Source organism: Palaemon carinicauda, chromosome 9, assembly GCF_036898095.1.
Source record: "Palaemon carinicauda isolate YSFRI2023 chromosome 9, ASM3689809v2, whole genome shotgun sequence".
NCBI lineage: Eukaryota > Metazoa > Arthropoda > Malacostraca > Decapoda > Palaemonidae > Palaemon > Palaemon carinicauda.
The window spans coordinates 115,145,114-115,162,613 of NC_090733.1; the positions used below are offsets into that span (position 1 = coordinate 115,145,114).

Sequence of the window (17,500 nt, forward strand, 5' to 3'; positions counted from 1 at the left end):
AGAAGAAAAGAAGAAGAAGAAGAATTTTATTCTTTATATGAACCTAAAATACAGTGTTACCCACCTTGAACCCAGTAGGACACCAGTCTACGAACACGATTGACTTCATACTCTTGATGGTCTGTATAGCAGCATTGACGTCCTTAGGAACGACGTCGCCCCTGTAGAGAAGGGTCACAGCCATGTACTTGCCATTCCTTGGGTCGCACTTGACCATCTGCATTCCCGGAGAGAAGCACTCATTCGTCAGTTCTGAGGTGGATATCTGGTGAAGGAGGAATAGGATTAATTTCTGGCATTGACGTACAGTTAAACACAAGAATTCCTAATACACCTCTGTCTGTAGAAGAGCACCTAACCATGCGCTTACTGCTCGGCAAGTTCCCATGTTTAGCCCCGCCCACTACCTGTGCCATCTCTCCCTACGCTATCTGTTTGGTCACAGACCGTGAAGTAAGGGGGTGACAGGATGCATATATTCGGAGCGAGGTGTGACACGGACTTCTACGTCCAACTGTATATTTGGTAGGAAACAATATTAAGTAATTTGATGTCCTAGAATATATGCCCCTTTTTGAGTGATAAGGGTAATTTTTTGGGGACACTTAAAATTTCTAAGATTAATCGAAAATAAATGAAAGCATTAGGTATATTTGTTTTTGTTTCACCGTTGACCTCATATTTCTAAGAGGCTTGTTAGGCAAGTTCAAGGTAAGTAATCAAAGCATAACATTTACATTCGTCAGAAATTTCATGAAGACTCCATATTACACTAATTTTCTTACAACGATTTTTCAAGACCACTTTCCAGGCTTTCACCTCATATTCCTTTAGTCACTATGGTGTCCATTAACAACTACTCTTTGGAATCTACAGTATTACTTGAAAATCAGTAATGACCTTAAGAAAAGACATGTCTATCATGATACTAATATATTGAAGAACATAAAATCAATTTAAAATATTCTTAATATTTCAATATTACTGATTTTTTATTTTTTACCTATTCCGCATCTCCTGGCTATTATAATCTTTACCTTTTCTTTCCTCCTCACTTCTCCTTCTTAATCCATTGGGTTCAGTATAAATGAAAGAATAAATATATAGATAGAAAAACAAATACAAGTACTAAAACTTACCTGCATATGCTTGACCTTATCAGCTGCTTGTACTGGGGCGTAATTAGCCAGAGGAAAGTGTATCCTCGGGTATGGCACGAGATTCGTTTGGAATTCGGTTAGGTCTACATTCAATGCACCTTCAAACCTGTATTCAAGAAATGATTGATAGAAATAGTTTTACGATACTGTCATCCTATTTAAAGATAAATCATTCCGTTTGTAGCAGGTATTGCAATGGTATTCCGTCACAAAACTGCAGAAGTAAAATAATCTCATGATATTTGACAGTTGATACCTTTTCATGGTATTTTGATTCCTCTTTCCATTACTATTATTAGAGATTAAATCTTTTAAACTATGAATGTACCCACAATTAAACAAAGACGCAACTTAGCATACATACACACAAACACACAAACACACACAGACACACACACACACACACATATATATATATATATATATATATATATATATATATATATATATATATATATATATATATATATAGATACATATATATGTGTATACAGGTATGTATATATATACATATATATATGTATATATATATATATATATATATATATATATATATATATATATATATATATATATATAATTGCATATTCCCATGTGTATAGCAGGTACTGTAGGCATCAAATCGACTCCCCACATGCATTAAAATCATCAGAGGATCAGACCTCCAAGCTCTTCCCATCCCCAAATCCTCCTTACATCCAAGAAAGAACTCACCTCAACGATGCCGTGATAGAAGACACGATCTGACTTATCAATCGGTTCAAGTTATGGTAGGTCGGCCTTAAAACTCCCAAGTTTTTGTGGCAGAGTTCATAGATGGCTTCGTTGTCCACTAAGAAGCTGACGTTGCTGTGTTCCATAGAAACGTGGGTTGCCAGGATGGAATTGTAGGGCTCTACCATGGCTGTAGAAACCTAAAACCAACATAGTTTTATGTATATATATATATATATATATATATATATATATATATATATATATATATATATATATATATATATATATATATATACTGTATATAGAAACTATTTACGGCGAAAGTAATGATAACGATTTCTTAAAGTAAAGAAAATATTTGATTATAGTTATCAGATAGCAATATTGTTTTGACTTTTCATATAAATTACAGAAACAAAAGATTAACAGGGATGTTTTTCTTATTTCATTGATGATATTAAACAAACCGATTAATTTTCGAGGTGACAGAGGCCAAGGGTAAATTCTCTGTAAATATCCGGCTAAAACTGGTTTTTGATGGCTTAGATACACTGGGCACTGGAATTATGGTTAATCAATAGACAGTTTTTAATGCAAAATTGTTTTGTGATATAATTAAGTAAATTCTGTCCATGAAACCAATTGAATATGCTTATTCTTTTCCGATTATCGAAAAAGAAGAATTATTATTCGTTAAAATGTATGAAAGTGTAGTTTAGTGGTAAACCCTATATGCTTTGTAGCGACCAAATTCATGTACGCCCAACGATTAAGTCGATCATATCAGGGTAATGTTAAAGAAAGTAAACATACTATCCTAGGCAAGAGAAAGGGAAACAATTAAATAAATAAGTATAACACTGGCAAAAGATTCCACCGAGGTTAATATGAACATCAAACATCATCGTTGCACTGTATATTAGATTATATATTCCCAATACCATTCCGGACAATTCCCGTTATTAAAATTTCTCAATTACGTGTATTTAATACATGAATTCCAACGATCTAGTTCCGTATATGTGGCAATTGTCTCAGTGAGATGATTGTTATTAAAAAAAAAAAAAAATAAAAAAAAAATAAAAACAAGAAAAAAAAAAAACCAGTTGATCGTTGGCTTAGAAGGAAAATAACAACATATCGACACAACCATTGTTGCTAGCATACCAAAAGCAGTAGACCTAATGTTTGACAGTCATTTGTTTATATTCCATCGAACAATACCTATTTTACTGTTGGAGCCCTTGGGCTTATAGCATCTTGCTTTTCCAACTAGGGTTGTAGCTTGGCTAGTAATAATAATAATAATAATAGTAATAATAATAATAATAATAATAATAATAATAATAATAATAATAACAACAGGTAAATACAGTTTAGAAGATTTATAATGAAAAGAAAATACAAAAGAAAAGAATCTTACTTGTGGCGCAGGATAGACAGCGAATTCCAATTTTGTTTTCTTCCCGTAGTCCACAGTCAGGTGTTCCATCAGGAGGGACGTGAACCCTGACCCAGTGCCTCCGCCAAACGAGTGGAAGATAAGGAAACCCTGGAAAGCAAAGGAAAAGTGAGGCCTTTTCGCTAGCTTCTGGAAACATAAGTTATGATATTACTAGCGTGCGCTTCGATATTTAGATTGATATGCATCTTCCTTTCATCAGGGCGTGACTACTTCCTCTCCCCCCATCCCGATGGACATGTAGATCTGAGCGTATCCGTGTATATATATATATATATATATATATATATATATATATATATATATATATATATATATATATATATATGTATATATATATATATATGTATATGTATATGTATGTATATATATATATATATATATATATATATATATATATATATATATATATATGTGTGTGTGTGTGTGTCTATTTACAAGTATATATATATGTATATATGTATGTATGTATATATACACACATATATATATGTATATATATTTATATATATACATTGCATATATACATATATATATGTATATATATACATACATTTATATATATATATATATATATATATATATATATATATATATGTATATATCCAAATACTTGCTTTTTGTTGTATAGGGGAGAACTAATTTATGTTGCCCCGTGTCCTATTATTGAAATATTTTTACGATTTTGAATTTGTGTATCGCGATGGTAGATGAAGGACATATGCGATATGCCTGTGCTTTGCTACTAATTAAATAAATAATTTCACATTACTCAATAGAATTCTAATTCTGATGTCAAATATTCTTTTGAATAAATAAATGATATGCTCCTTATTGCTATTGTTCATCATATGAGTTTTCACTGTTGGCCTGTGAAAGATTGCACATGGGGAAAAATACTTACATTGGAGATGCAAATAATTCTCCAAATTTGTTGATGTGCTTGAATCTACTCAGACTAAAGCTTAGATTCCTGTGGAGAATTGTCGATTGTAAGAAAATTTGCTTCGTTGAAATCTAAATATTACATTATTTTTTATGGAAATTATAATCTAGGTACTACCAACAGTCTATACACAATGGTAGGATGATTGATTATTCGATTAGCTTTCAACTGATCTAAAGATAGTATAATAAACATTCATTAAATGGTTTTTGGTAAGTCAACCAATTTGCTGCAGAAAACAATACAGTTGTACCTAGCCACTTATGTTTTGGTACAGAGGACGCTGATTAAAGCATTATTGATTTTTATATGGGAGACAATCAATGAATAACTACCTGAAAGAATTCTATAGATACAGAGAAAGGCTTAAAAGGTTTAAAGATCACTCATGAGTAGCAGAGGCAAGGGAAGAACAATCCCAGAGACCGACCATATATATATATACAGTATATATATATATATATATATATATATATATATATATATATATATATATATATATATATATATATGTATATATATGTATATATATATATATATATGTGTGTGTGTATATATATATATATATATACATATATACACCCCCCCACACACACACATATATATATATATATATATATAAATATATATATATATATATATATATATATATATATATATATATATATATATATATATATAGTATATATAAATGATCAGTGTTCAGACCCTCTTTCCACCTAAGTTAGGACCAGGAAGGGCCAGACCATGGCTGCTTATGACGCAGCACATAGAATTTCCGACCCATGAATGGTGAGCCAAAGACACAAGTCACTAGGTCGTTTAAATGATCAGGTAGTTTATATATTTACAAAGTATCAAAATAAAAGGCTTCACATTGAGCGATCAGATAACACACAGAAGACAATCATTAATCTGATCAGCCAATCCCAGGTTCAAGACCAGAAAACCATTACCTGAAGACTGCTTGACTGATCAGCCATTCTACGTATTTGCTCGAGAGTTGTTCCAATCATCTCTTTGCCGATTGTATAATGGCCACGGGCGAAATTATTGGCAGCGTCTTCCTTTCCGGTTACAAGTTGGTGTGGATGGTACAAAGAACGGTAAAGACCCGTGCGAATCTCGTCTGAAAAATGGTATGAAGAGGTTAGAAAAGAACTGTAATAAAGTCAGAGCATAACATTTAATTCTGATAAACTTTTAAATTTACTCTTTTATCTGATGGTTGAATGCTATGAAATTGCCTTTGGAATTGATATACAGATGTTTTGATATTGGTTAATGCTTTTCCAATTCAATAGATTTCCTAGAAAAATTCCTATGGAACTAAATTAATCCATCCTGTTTTTAACAGAAGTTAATAAGTCAACATAGAATGAAATTTTTTTTTCCATATTTGTAGAACGTTGGTGTCTTATTAAGCCTTAATTTTTGAGGCTATACTAATTCGTATTATAGATGCTTTTATTGTCAACATTGTTATCAAAATTATCAGTAATGTCTTATTACCTGAAACTATACTATCTAAACAGGATAACAGGCTTAAAGTAATACATATTATTGTCATATATTACATGATGTTTTATCAAGGCACTAAGAGATCAAATATTAAACCATAATTTTATTTTTTTAGGAAAGAAAGGCAACCAATACAGTTTCATTTCATACTTAAAAAAAATAATCAACCAGTATATTATAGTTTATCAATTCAGAAGTTATGGAAAATTGGTAATCAAGTAAAGAGTGTTATCTAAGCATTATTAAATACTAGATTAACATTAAGAATAACAGAATGGGTCCTTAGAGGCTGCAAAAGAAGCAGGGAAAGGAAGAGAAGACGATGGATTAACGAGCTAAGAAAATTTGCGGTTATAGACTGGCATAGAAAGCGTATAAAAAGACACGAGTGGAAGAACAAGTCTGGGGGCTTTGTCCTGCAGTAGGATTGCAAAGACTGATGATGATGATGAAGATGAACCACTAGAAAATACGTCAGTTCATATCCTTTCAATCCTACTTATAACAGTAGGCTGAAAATACGTCAGATCATATCCTTTCAATCCTACCTATAACAGTAGGCTCTAGGTCGACAAAGACCGCCCTTGGCACGTGTTGCCCACTCTCCATCTCGCTGAAGAAGGTGTTAAACGAATCACTGCCATACCCGATAGTCTTGTCGGAGGGCATTTTCCCGTCTGGAAAGATGCCATGCTCCAGGCAGTACAATTCCCAGCATGCATTGCCGATCTGCACACCCGCCTGCCCTACGTGGACGCTGAGACACTCGCGCTGGAAGAAGGAATAGGTTAATTAAGGCTTTAAATTCTCATATTGTTATATTTATGTTAATTCTGCTGTTACTGAGTAGGAAGAAATTCGAATTGGTTACGCTATTTATAGGTTCAGATATTCGCTATTAGATTAATTTAAAAAGTTATATTTTTGCTCCACATGCGTCTTGAATTTCACCATAAAAAGAGAAATAAATACCATTTTTATTCTTATCGTATTAGGCTTGATATGGCTAGCACAGTCAACCTAACCCAACTTAGGAACTAGCATTCTAGTAAGATGAAAAATTCAGAACACCTGAAAAAGAAAACACACATTAGCCAATAGATCACACTGAAATAAATTAGATAAGAAATAAGGGTATCAGATAATGTTTAAAGAAATACTCTAAATGTAACAGAAAATACTATACGTAAAAGTGAAGTTATCCTTTTGGTAATAAGATCAGAACAAGCACAACACGGATGTAATTATGAGAAAGAACTACGTACTTTATTGTGATGACTACAATAATAAAGATAACAAAGTAATGACACTAGAGAGATAATAACAACACAAATGAGTATATAACAACAATAACGGAAAAACTAAAATGTTATAAACATTAAGAAACTTGCAATTACGTCAATAATGATTCCAGAGTTAATGGGGCTAATAAATGTAAAACAATAATTACAGTTTTGAACGCACGCAAGAGCCGGGGGTAATCAAAAGAACTTTCGAAAGCTTGAATTAACAGGGCGAGATTAAAGTACATTCTAATGAGACGTCATTAAGGTCAGAAATAATTTATTGATGAAATTGCCTGTCAAGGGGCATCAGGTCGGCCCGCCGTTGCCATGGTAACTAGTAAACTTAATACTCGTGTTACGTAGAAGTCTGATGGTACGATTACTCTTCTTTGAATGCCTATAGTTATATCATGGAGTCATTAATTGGGTTTTATTTGAGTTTTGATTTGTAATTTTAATATACTGTAGTAGAAAAAATTATTTTCAATCCTAAGAGGGGAAGATCTGTTTCTTAAAGGAATAGTCCGGCATATTCTTCCATGTCCTCACACACCTGACAACACTGATATTACCAAACAATTCTTCTTCACCCATGGGGTTACTGCACTGTAATTGTTCAGAGGCCACTTTCCTCTTGTTAAGGGTAGAAGAGACTCTTTAGCTATGGTAAGCAGCTCTTCTAGGAGAATGACACTCTAAAATCAAACCATTGTTCTCTAGTCTTGGATAGTGCCATAGCCTCTGTACCATGGCCTTCCCTTTGAGAGCACACTCGGGCACAGTATTTTATCTAATTTCTCTTCCTCCTGTTTTATGGAAGCTTTTATAGTTTATATAGAAAATATTTATTTTAATGTTATTACTGTCCTTAAAATATTTTATTTTTCCTTGTTTCCTTTCCTCACTGGGCCATTTTCCCTGTTGGAGACCCTGGCCTTATACCATCCTGTTTTTCCAACTAGGGTCGTAGCTTAGCAGTTATTAATGATATTAATAATAATACATACATACATATATATACACTCATATATATACTGTATATATATACACATATATTTATACATACGCACACACACACACACACACACACACACATATATATATATATATATATATATATATATATATATATATATATATATATGGATATGTATTTGAATATGTCAACTTTCCTATAGATACAGATCTATAATGTTACGAACAGATATTGTACTACATATAAGTAGGGACTTGAGAGTTTGAATGAGTTTGAAAGGTGTAAAGTATCTTTGTGAATTTGTCGATGAGTTATGTAATTGATAGAATTTTTCCTTTATAATCCTATGAATATAAAAGCAGCTTGGTTTGATGGCAATCGAATTTTAGAAAAAAAAAAAGAAACATCAAAAGATAAATTTACACAAGAGGTGATAAATCATCAACCTTGAAACATCATCCGATAGTTGAATTGTTTATCACAAAGGATCATGCAACAAAAGAAGTTTCATCATTATTTCATGTAACATTTACCACCAGCCGTTACTCTGCATTTGCGTAGATTAAATAATAGTTCCGGGGATTCATAGAGGCCATTGTCGCTTCGCTGAATTTTTCATGAAGAACAGAGGACCTCCTTCGCACGAAAAATCTCAAGGTCTTTGACCTTAGGTAGATAGATGACTGTTTTTGCAAAAGGTTCTAATTGTAATGGAACATTCTCATCTTTTTCTTTTGTGGTTGAAAGTATTTTCAAGTACAATTGTTCCTTTGTCATTGAGTATTATCTAACAAAATTCATTATCTATAGTTCTCTTTTCATCAACTATCATTTTGTAAGAATCATTATCTATATTTCTAAGATTCATAAAACATTTGAAAACGGTGCAAGACTAATTGTAATGGAAATGTCTAATCTTTGCGTTTTGTGGTTGAATGTATTTTTAGGTACAATTGTTCCTTTGTTATTGAGTATTATCTAACAAAATTCATTATCTATAGTTCTGAATATCATAAGAAATAGCTATGAACTAAAATTAACTTATCTGCAATTATTCTTAGCTTGTTTTGATATAGCTGTTGACTGCTAACGATCTAATCTATCCGTAATTCACTGCTTTGTAAATATTATTCCAGTATTATATCAACCTTTGGATCATTGTTCCTTGTAATAAAACTAAGTAATTGATAGAGAGAACAGATACATGCAAATTATTTTTCGTTTGATATGATATCATATGAAAATTGAAATATGGGATGGAAAATGTTTTCCTTTACATTAAATAAATTGGTGGTATGCATTCCATTTATCAAATGTAACTCATTCATTAAAACATTACATTTAAGCATGATGTAAAAGTTCTTAAAGAAGCGTATGAAATGATATATTCTATAATAAAAAGGAATAAACTCAAGTAGGAAGAAGAAGAAGAAGAAGGAGAGAGAGAGAGAGAGAGAGAGAGAGAGAGAGAGAGAGAGAGAGAGAGAGAGAGAGAGAGAGAGAGAGAGAGAGAGAGAGAGGTATTTGCATTTGGACATGCATGAATTATTTTCAAAAAGGGACACAAGACTCTTAAAATCAACATTTTTTATCATTGCACGGTGAATTCTTAATGGGTGAAACCCTATCAATCACGTAATTCCATTCTATCCCCTAAATCTTGCTGGAGTCATTAATCTTGACAACCTACACCTTACTCAATATTTTCCAGTATTTCTTTAGACATGGCTACTTCTCTCTCTCTCTCTCTCTCTCTCTCTCTCTCTCTCTCTCTCTCTCTCTCTCTCTCTCTCTCTCTCTCTCTCTCTCTCTCTCTCTCTCTAAAGGAACAGCAATTTCATCTACGTTATCCGGAATCAATGCTGGATGGTCAAACATGATATTTCCAAGTCTAAGTTAAACTCACACCTAGGCATCTGCCATGTATATATCTTGTTCTTCTTGATACATTTAAAAGTCTATGACTTACTTTTACGTAATGTAGAGTTCTCTTGCTTGAGGGTACATTCGGTAGCACTATATTATTTCTCTTCTTGTTTTTTAGGTTTTTATAGTTTATATATAAGATATTTATTCTAATGTTGTTACTGTTCTTAAAATAGTTTATTTTATTTGTTCATTACTTCTCTTGCATTTTATTTATTTCCATATTTCCTTTCCTCAATGAGCTATTTTTCTCTATTGGAGCCCTCGGGCTTATAGGTTTGTTTGTAGCTTAGCTAGTAATAATAATAATAATAATAATAATAATAATGATAATAATAATAATAATAATAATAATAATCTATCTGTTACTCTCTAATTTCATGCACTTCAACGAAAAGTTGTAATTATATGGCCCATTCATTCATCGAAGCTAATTGTACACCCATGTAATCTTACTTCCTTTAAAATATCTCCATTGTCTGTTTAGAGTTAAAATGTTCACATTAGGCTTTCTGCACCTTACCAAAGCGCACCAAACTAGCCTAAGGGCTTGGATCCATTATTATTATTACTAGCTGAGCTACAATCCTACCTGGAAAAGCAGGATGGTATAAGCCCAGTGGCTCCAACAGAGAAAAATAGCCCAGTGGCTCCAACAGAGAAAAATAGCCCAGTGAGGAGCGGAAATGAGGAAATGAATAAACTGCAAGAGAAGTAATGAACAATTAAAATAGCATACTGTAAAAAGAATAGCAACATTAAAATAAATCTTTCCTAAATAAACTATAAAAAAGAGTCTTATGTCAATCTGATCGAACATGAAAACATTCGCTCAACGTGGCCATAAGGCAGGCTCAATCCAGACCAATCACTAACCTCCATTAGGAAACTTGAATTTATCCTTCTTTCACAAATAATATCTATTCGCATAACTCAAGTATTGCTTCTATGCTCTAAATATATCAGTACAGTAGGCAAAGTTTTCATCTTTACAGCTAAAACCTCTGTTCAAAGCATTCCTTACTTCAAAACATTCATTTCTTCTTACCTTGCCTTGTCACCTTTCAAGTTTATTTATAATACTGCCAACATAGCACAAGCATATACCAGGCTTATGGGAGACATAATAAAAGATATATCACATAGGTATTATTCATGTTTGCAGACTAAAAATAGAGAGAGCATGAAGTCGCTAATTGATGTCTATTAATCATTTCTAAAGAAGGACTTCCGGGATAGTTGACTGATGGGATATATATATATATATATATATATATATATATATGTGTGTGTGTGTGTGTGTGTGTGTATATGTGTGAATATATAATTAATCACCCCCTTTTTCCGGTTCTCTCATAGATATGACACCTCAACCACTATTTCATAATAATAAGAAATATATGCAGTATACGATATATACAGGTATATATATATATATATATATATATATATATATATATATATATATATATATATACTGTATATATATATATATATATATATATATATATATATATATATATATATATATATAATGATACAACCTGTCAACCTGTTTCTCTGCCTTTTCCTCTTTAATAAAAAAAGGACCAGGAATGATAGACGGGAGTAGAGTCTACTCCAATGATTATATGCTATCGATTTGGTTGCCTCCTTTTATTTGAACACCTGTGAACTTACCTGGAGTCGCACCATCATTTGCTCAGGTAAAAAAACTTCTTAAAAGGAAGGTATATATTTTTGTTTACTTTTGTTTTGTTATGATTATCGCATGACGCGGAGCCTTTATGGGAAGATGTTATTGCCTTCGCCAAAATCGAAGATTTTTGCTAAGGCATTCTTCCCTGTCTGTTTCGTCCGTAAGTTAATTTATATATTTCTTTGTTCGTTTGTGAGCAAATTTATACAAAAACTACTGTACCGATTTTGACTAAACTTAGTAGTCCTGTTGGGTGTGACCCAAGGATGAATCTGTAACAGTTTTTGATATAGTACATCGAAGTACAAGTACGTAACAGTAATTTGAATATAATCGCAATGCTAACTAAATGGTCAATATTTTGTTAGTTTATTTTTGTTTGTGAAGATAACGCAATAACTACTGAACCAATTTCCACGAAACTAGGTGGACATATGAGGTATGCCCCTAGGACAAATCCATTACATTTTGAAGAAAATACATCGATATACAAGTACGCAGTAGAATTAAGAGCAAAATACGATTGCTTGGCGTTGGAGAAGGCATGCTCTCTACTGAGTGCCCCTTCAGTTGTTTTACAAAATGACCTTGCGTCAGGTCCCCGTGATCATCCAAATGATGAATTGTATAATTTATTATTATTTAGACAAGATATATTAGAAAGGAATTGTGATTTTTCTGTTTTAAATCGGTACGATTTTTGTCCTAGTTATAAAGCATACTATTGCTTTACCTATATACGAATTAATTTATTCCAGTTATTAATAGATTATTCAGTCGTTTTGCTTTATAAAATTTAATTGCTTATTATTATTATTATTATTATTATTATTATTATTATTATTATTCTTCTTCTTCTTCTTCTTCTTATTATTATTATTATTTGCTAAGCTACAACCTAAATAGAAAAAGCAGGATGCTACAAGTCCTATGAGAAGTAATGAATAAAAGATATAAAATATCTTCATGATGAGCAACCACGTTGAAATAAATCTGCCAAATATAAACTATGAAGAGAGACTATTAGCCTGTTCAACAGAAAAATATTTACAGCAACTTTGAACTTTGATGTTTCAATGATTCAACAGCCAGTAGGTAATTTGGTCATAGCTGGAATAAAACTTCTAGAATACTGTGTAGTTTTCGCAAGACTTTTACAGTTAAGAGAACACCAGGCTCAACGCTTATGCAATCATGACCAGCTCAAATGCAAAAGATCACTCAAAATGCCATTTTAGGTTACTTGAGATTTTATATATATATATATATATATATATATATATATATATATATATACATATATATCTACATATATGTATATATATAGATATATATACATATATATATATATATATATATATATATATATATATATGTATATATATACAGTATATATATACTATATATATATATATATATATATATATATATATATATACTGTATATATAAACATATATATATATATATATATATGTATATATATATATATATATATATATATATATATATATATATATATATACATATCTTACATGAGTATGACACATCAGGGATAGGCTGCTCAGTCTGAATTTTTTATGAAACCAGGGTATGACTAGATATCTCAACTGAAGAACCAACTTTAACTCGTTATAAAACCAGGAGAAATCAGTGTATACTTGGTCCAAACAGTTACCAGACCTGTGAGTAGCTTCACTTATGACTTCATTATAGCCTGATTCAGAGGGAAAGCCCAATCTCTTAAGCCATGGGGATCAGTTGGAAAAAACGAATTTAACCATTTTCTATGGTGAGCATTGAAATCACCATTAAAGACCAAAAGAAGCGTTTTTATGATCTTCTTGTATCTTAGCCATAATGGTTAAAAGACAATAAAAGATAGAATCATCCATGTCTCGCTTCCGATAGATGAAACACACACAAACAAAGTTGTTATTCCTGCCACAAACCTTTATGACCTGAATCTCATGTTTGCATTCATAACAGGACTTATTTAAAGCAGGGTACTCACTTTTAATAAACACCGCTATTCCTCTGACCCTAGGAATTGCATCCCGTTTCAAAATGATTGGCTTTTTAAAACATGGAATAAGGAGCTCAGACTCGCGCCTCATTTGAGAAACCAAAATTTCTGAGTTTAATTAAAAATCATATTGTTTGTGGGCAACTTTTATGTATCATATACAATATTATGTCTAATTCTACGGAAACAAACGGTTATTATTATTATTATTATTATTATTATTATTATTATTATTATTATTATTATTATTATTATTATTATTATTATTATTATTATTATTATGAAAACCGACCGGAAAATATAAGATTTCTTTTATAGCAAATTAAAAGTATTTGATTTTACTGATAATTTCTAACCCCGTTAATTGTAGATCTGCCAAAATAATTTTTCATATTGTTTTAATTAATTATTCAATTCGACATATTTAATCACTTAAATGTCTGACACTATTTCGACAATCACAACTCGATATTGTATTACTGATCGACTCTTTGAATCATCTTACTAAACGATATTTTCTAATGAAGCTTATTGTCATAAAGGATTGTCCTATTATTATCTTTATCATTATCATACATAATTTGCACATGTTTATATCGAGAAAAGATGAATTGACCAATTACTTTAGCTAGCAGTCTCCAAAATTAGATTCGTTCGTTCGTTCAAGAATCCCTTGTCTATAGCAAGACACGGGCTCTTTCACAAGGGCAGCCAGTATGACGAAATTAGAATGAATGAATGATTTGAAGATCTCTGGCATCCTGACATCGAAGGTCATTGACACCGATATCGTTTATTACAAAAAGATTAAAAGAATATTCAATTAAAACTGGAAAAGTAAATATTTTATAAAAGTTAAATAGCATTAAGAAGACCTGCTTCTTATATAAATTTATAAATGACACTTGCATTGTACGACACATCATGTCCAAGGATATTGCCAAGGATGTACCTGGCATCCTCACCCCGAGCTTCAAACATATATCTATTTCTTCCTGTATTACAATGTGTAAAGAAAACAAATAAACTACCAAAATATGACAGATGTCTATGAGTTCTACTATAGATAATCTTAAACCTATAATCTTAGGCCTATTTCCGGCTGCGTTCATCCGATGTAACGTTCGATATAATCATTAATAAGATACCTGGCTCTCCCTTTGTCATATTTTCTTTCATGTAAAGGTCCATTGAGTTGGGTCACGAAATTCGATTTTCTAGAGCCCTTTATGGCATAAGGACTGCTTAATATATTATAACGGCATTTCTGTTATGTCCCACAGGACCCATATGAATAAGAATAATATATATATATATATATATATATATATATATATATATATATATATATATATATATATATATATCATCGATGAAGAGAGTGGCAGTCTACAGGGCAATGTCATAAAAAAGGTCTTTATCCATCTTTCAACGTATGTATGTGTTTATCTATCTATCTATCTATCTTACATACAAATATTTCCGTACAAATATGCGCACAGTAAACTTTTACTTCAATAAACTAACTACTCGATATCGTTAAATCTTTGCCTGCACAACCATCGAACAAATGCACATATGAAACCGAACAAACAGTATTCATCATTATCGTACTCTGCAATTGTCAACTCACATCAATTTATCTTTTCCTTTGTCCTTGCACCGTCCGTCACGTAATGTAACGAATAATTGATGAAGAGGGCCTTATCGACGTAGACCCACGAGGGTTGTTGCGAATTCAAGAAGTCTTTACCTCCCCTTCTTTCTAAAGGGCTTGTTCTCTTCATTATCTACGTGTGATTACTGCTACGTACTTTATTGGTGCATATGTATCATTGTCTGATATTGATTCTCTCTCTCTCTCTCTCTCTCTCTCTCTCTCTCTCTCTCTCTCTCTCTCTCTCTCTCTCTCTCTCTCTCTCATTATTCCTTTCGTCTTCTCGCCTTGATATGCTGTATACCCGTTCATGTCCCAGTAAAATCTTTTGCCTCTTGCAAAGTTGCTTTCATTTGTTTTGCAAGGGAATGTAGAAATTAATTATATACACATAAACACATTCATCTCTCTCTCTCTCTCTCTCTCTCTCTCTCTCTCTCTCTCTCTCTCTATATATATATATATATATATATATATATATATACATATATACACACATATACATTTATACTTATGCATGTACTGTATATATATATATATATATATATATATATATATATATATATATATGTAGATAGATAGATAGATAGATCTATATATATATATAGATCTATCTATCTATCTATATATATATATATATATATATATATATATATATATATATATATATATATATGTATATATATATATATAATTTATATATATATGTATTTGGTATTTTGAAGGAAGGATATGACAGACGCCTGGAAACTCAAGTAGAGATGAAACAATTTTTTGGATCGCCAGTAAGGCCTTAGGCTTAGGATTTGTGAAAGAGAGGGATTTTCGTCGAATACTTTTGGTTTGAGTATTGTGAGCTAGTGAGGGCTTGAGAGGACATTCATGGTAATTCTCAGGAAGGAAATGAAGTGTAATGTCAGATTTTCTAATAGAAAAGACGAGATGGTTCTGTGAGGAAAAAAAAATCTTTCCAGAAAGAAAATGTTTCAAGTGACTTTAAAGACTAGGGTTAGGTTTGATATTTAAAAAACAACAACAGAAGTAGGCAAAGAAAGTATAGGATGATTATACAATTTTATTCCCCCTATCCATAATTCATTCACTTTAACAGGTGTGAGCCTGTTTAATTGGTGACACAACCTAGTCAGATAAGCACCTCTTTCGTAATATTTCTAATTACATCTATAGTCGCCGCAAAAATTTCGGGTGAAATAAGCCCCACCCCTGATGATTTCTTAGCCAATCACGTTGTCTCCCACGTTTGCCAAAAAGTCAACATGATTGGCTATGACGTCATCAGGGGGTGGGGCTTATTATGCCTGAAATCTCTGTGGTGACTTCAGCTGTAGATGAAACAAGCTCTTAGAGTTTAAGCATGATTCTTCCCAAGATTTGATAGTATAGGGAAATTAGTTATCTATACTAAAGTATATAATGCATTCCAATATGTTTACCGTTAACATTGCACGATTTAACCTCTGATATAAAGGGGTGCAATGCGAATTTTCTGATAATGTACTGTACAATCACATCGATTTAATAAATTTATCTCTTTGATGATAATTAAAGAATTCTTAAAAATTCATCGTGAAGTGTACTGTATGTTCTCAATTCCTTTATGAATATGGAAACCAAATCTTTTATCTTTTCCCTTTTTAGGTTTATAACTGCATAAGCTCATTCGGTAAGAAAATATTGACATTAAAAATGGTGACGCAATATTTACGTTTAAAATATAATTTTGTACATTATAGTCAAAAGGAACTAAAACCAAAAATAATTATGAACATTTATGAAAATAATTTATGGCAATTGCATTGACATTTTATATTCATAAAACGGGTCATCATAGAATCAGGTGGCTATTCTCCCTTTTGGGGCACTTGGGCTTATAGCATCCTGCTTTTCCAACTAGAGTTGTAGCTTAGAAAGTAATAATAATAGAAATAAAAATGATAATCATAATAATGATAATAATAATAACAACAACAACAATAATAATAATAATAATAATAATAATAATAATAATAATAATAATAATAATAATAATAATAATAATAATAATAATGTTTTCCTTGTCATGTGGCATTTATTTGTTTGTAGGACGCAAGAAACTTTGCTAATAT

At 31.5% G+C, this 17,500-nt stretch overlaps 1 protein-coding gene across 1 annotated transcript in view; it reads right to left on the reverse strand.

Moving 5' to 3' along the window:
* Nucleotides 1-17,500, reverse strand: part of LOC137646840 (tubulin alpha chain-like) — a 32,338-nt gene that overhangs the window by 1,731 nt on the left and 13,107 nt on the right. Inside the window, exons 2-8 of the mRNA XM_068379917.1 lie at nucleotides 6,779-6,877; nucleotides 6,355-6,577; nucleotides 5,242-5,414; nucleotides 3,301-3,429; nucleotides 1,875-2,074; nucleotides 1,140-1,266; nucleotides 65-265 (exon numbers count right to left, since the gene is read on the reverse strand). Coding sequence (XP_068236018.1) covers nucleotides 65-265; nucleotides 1,140-1,266; nucleotides 1,875-2,074; nucleotides 3,301-3,429; nucleotides 5,242-5,414; nucleotides 6,355-6,577; nucleotides 6,779-6,781 — 1,056 coding nt within the window. The 5' untranslated portion in view covers nucleotides 6,782-6,877. The remainder of the gene's footprint in view (nucleotides 1-64; nucleotides 266-1,139; nucleotides 1,267-1,874; nucleotides 2,075-3,300; nucleotides 3,430-5,241; nucleotides 5,415-6,354; nucleotides 6,578-6,778; nucleotides 6,878-17,500) is intronic.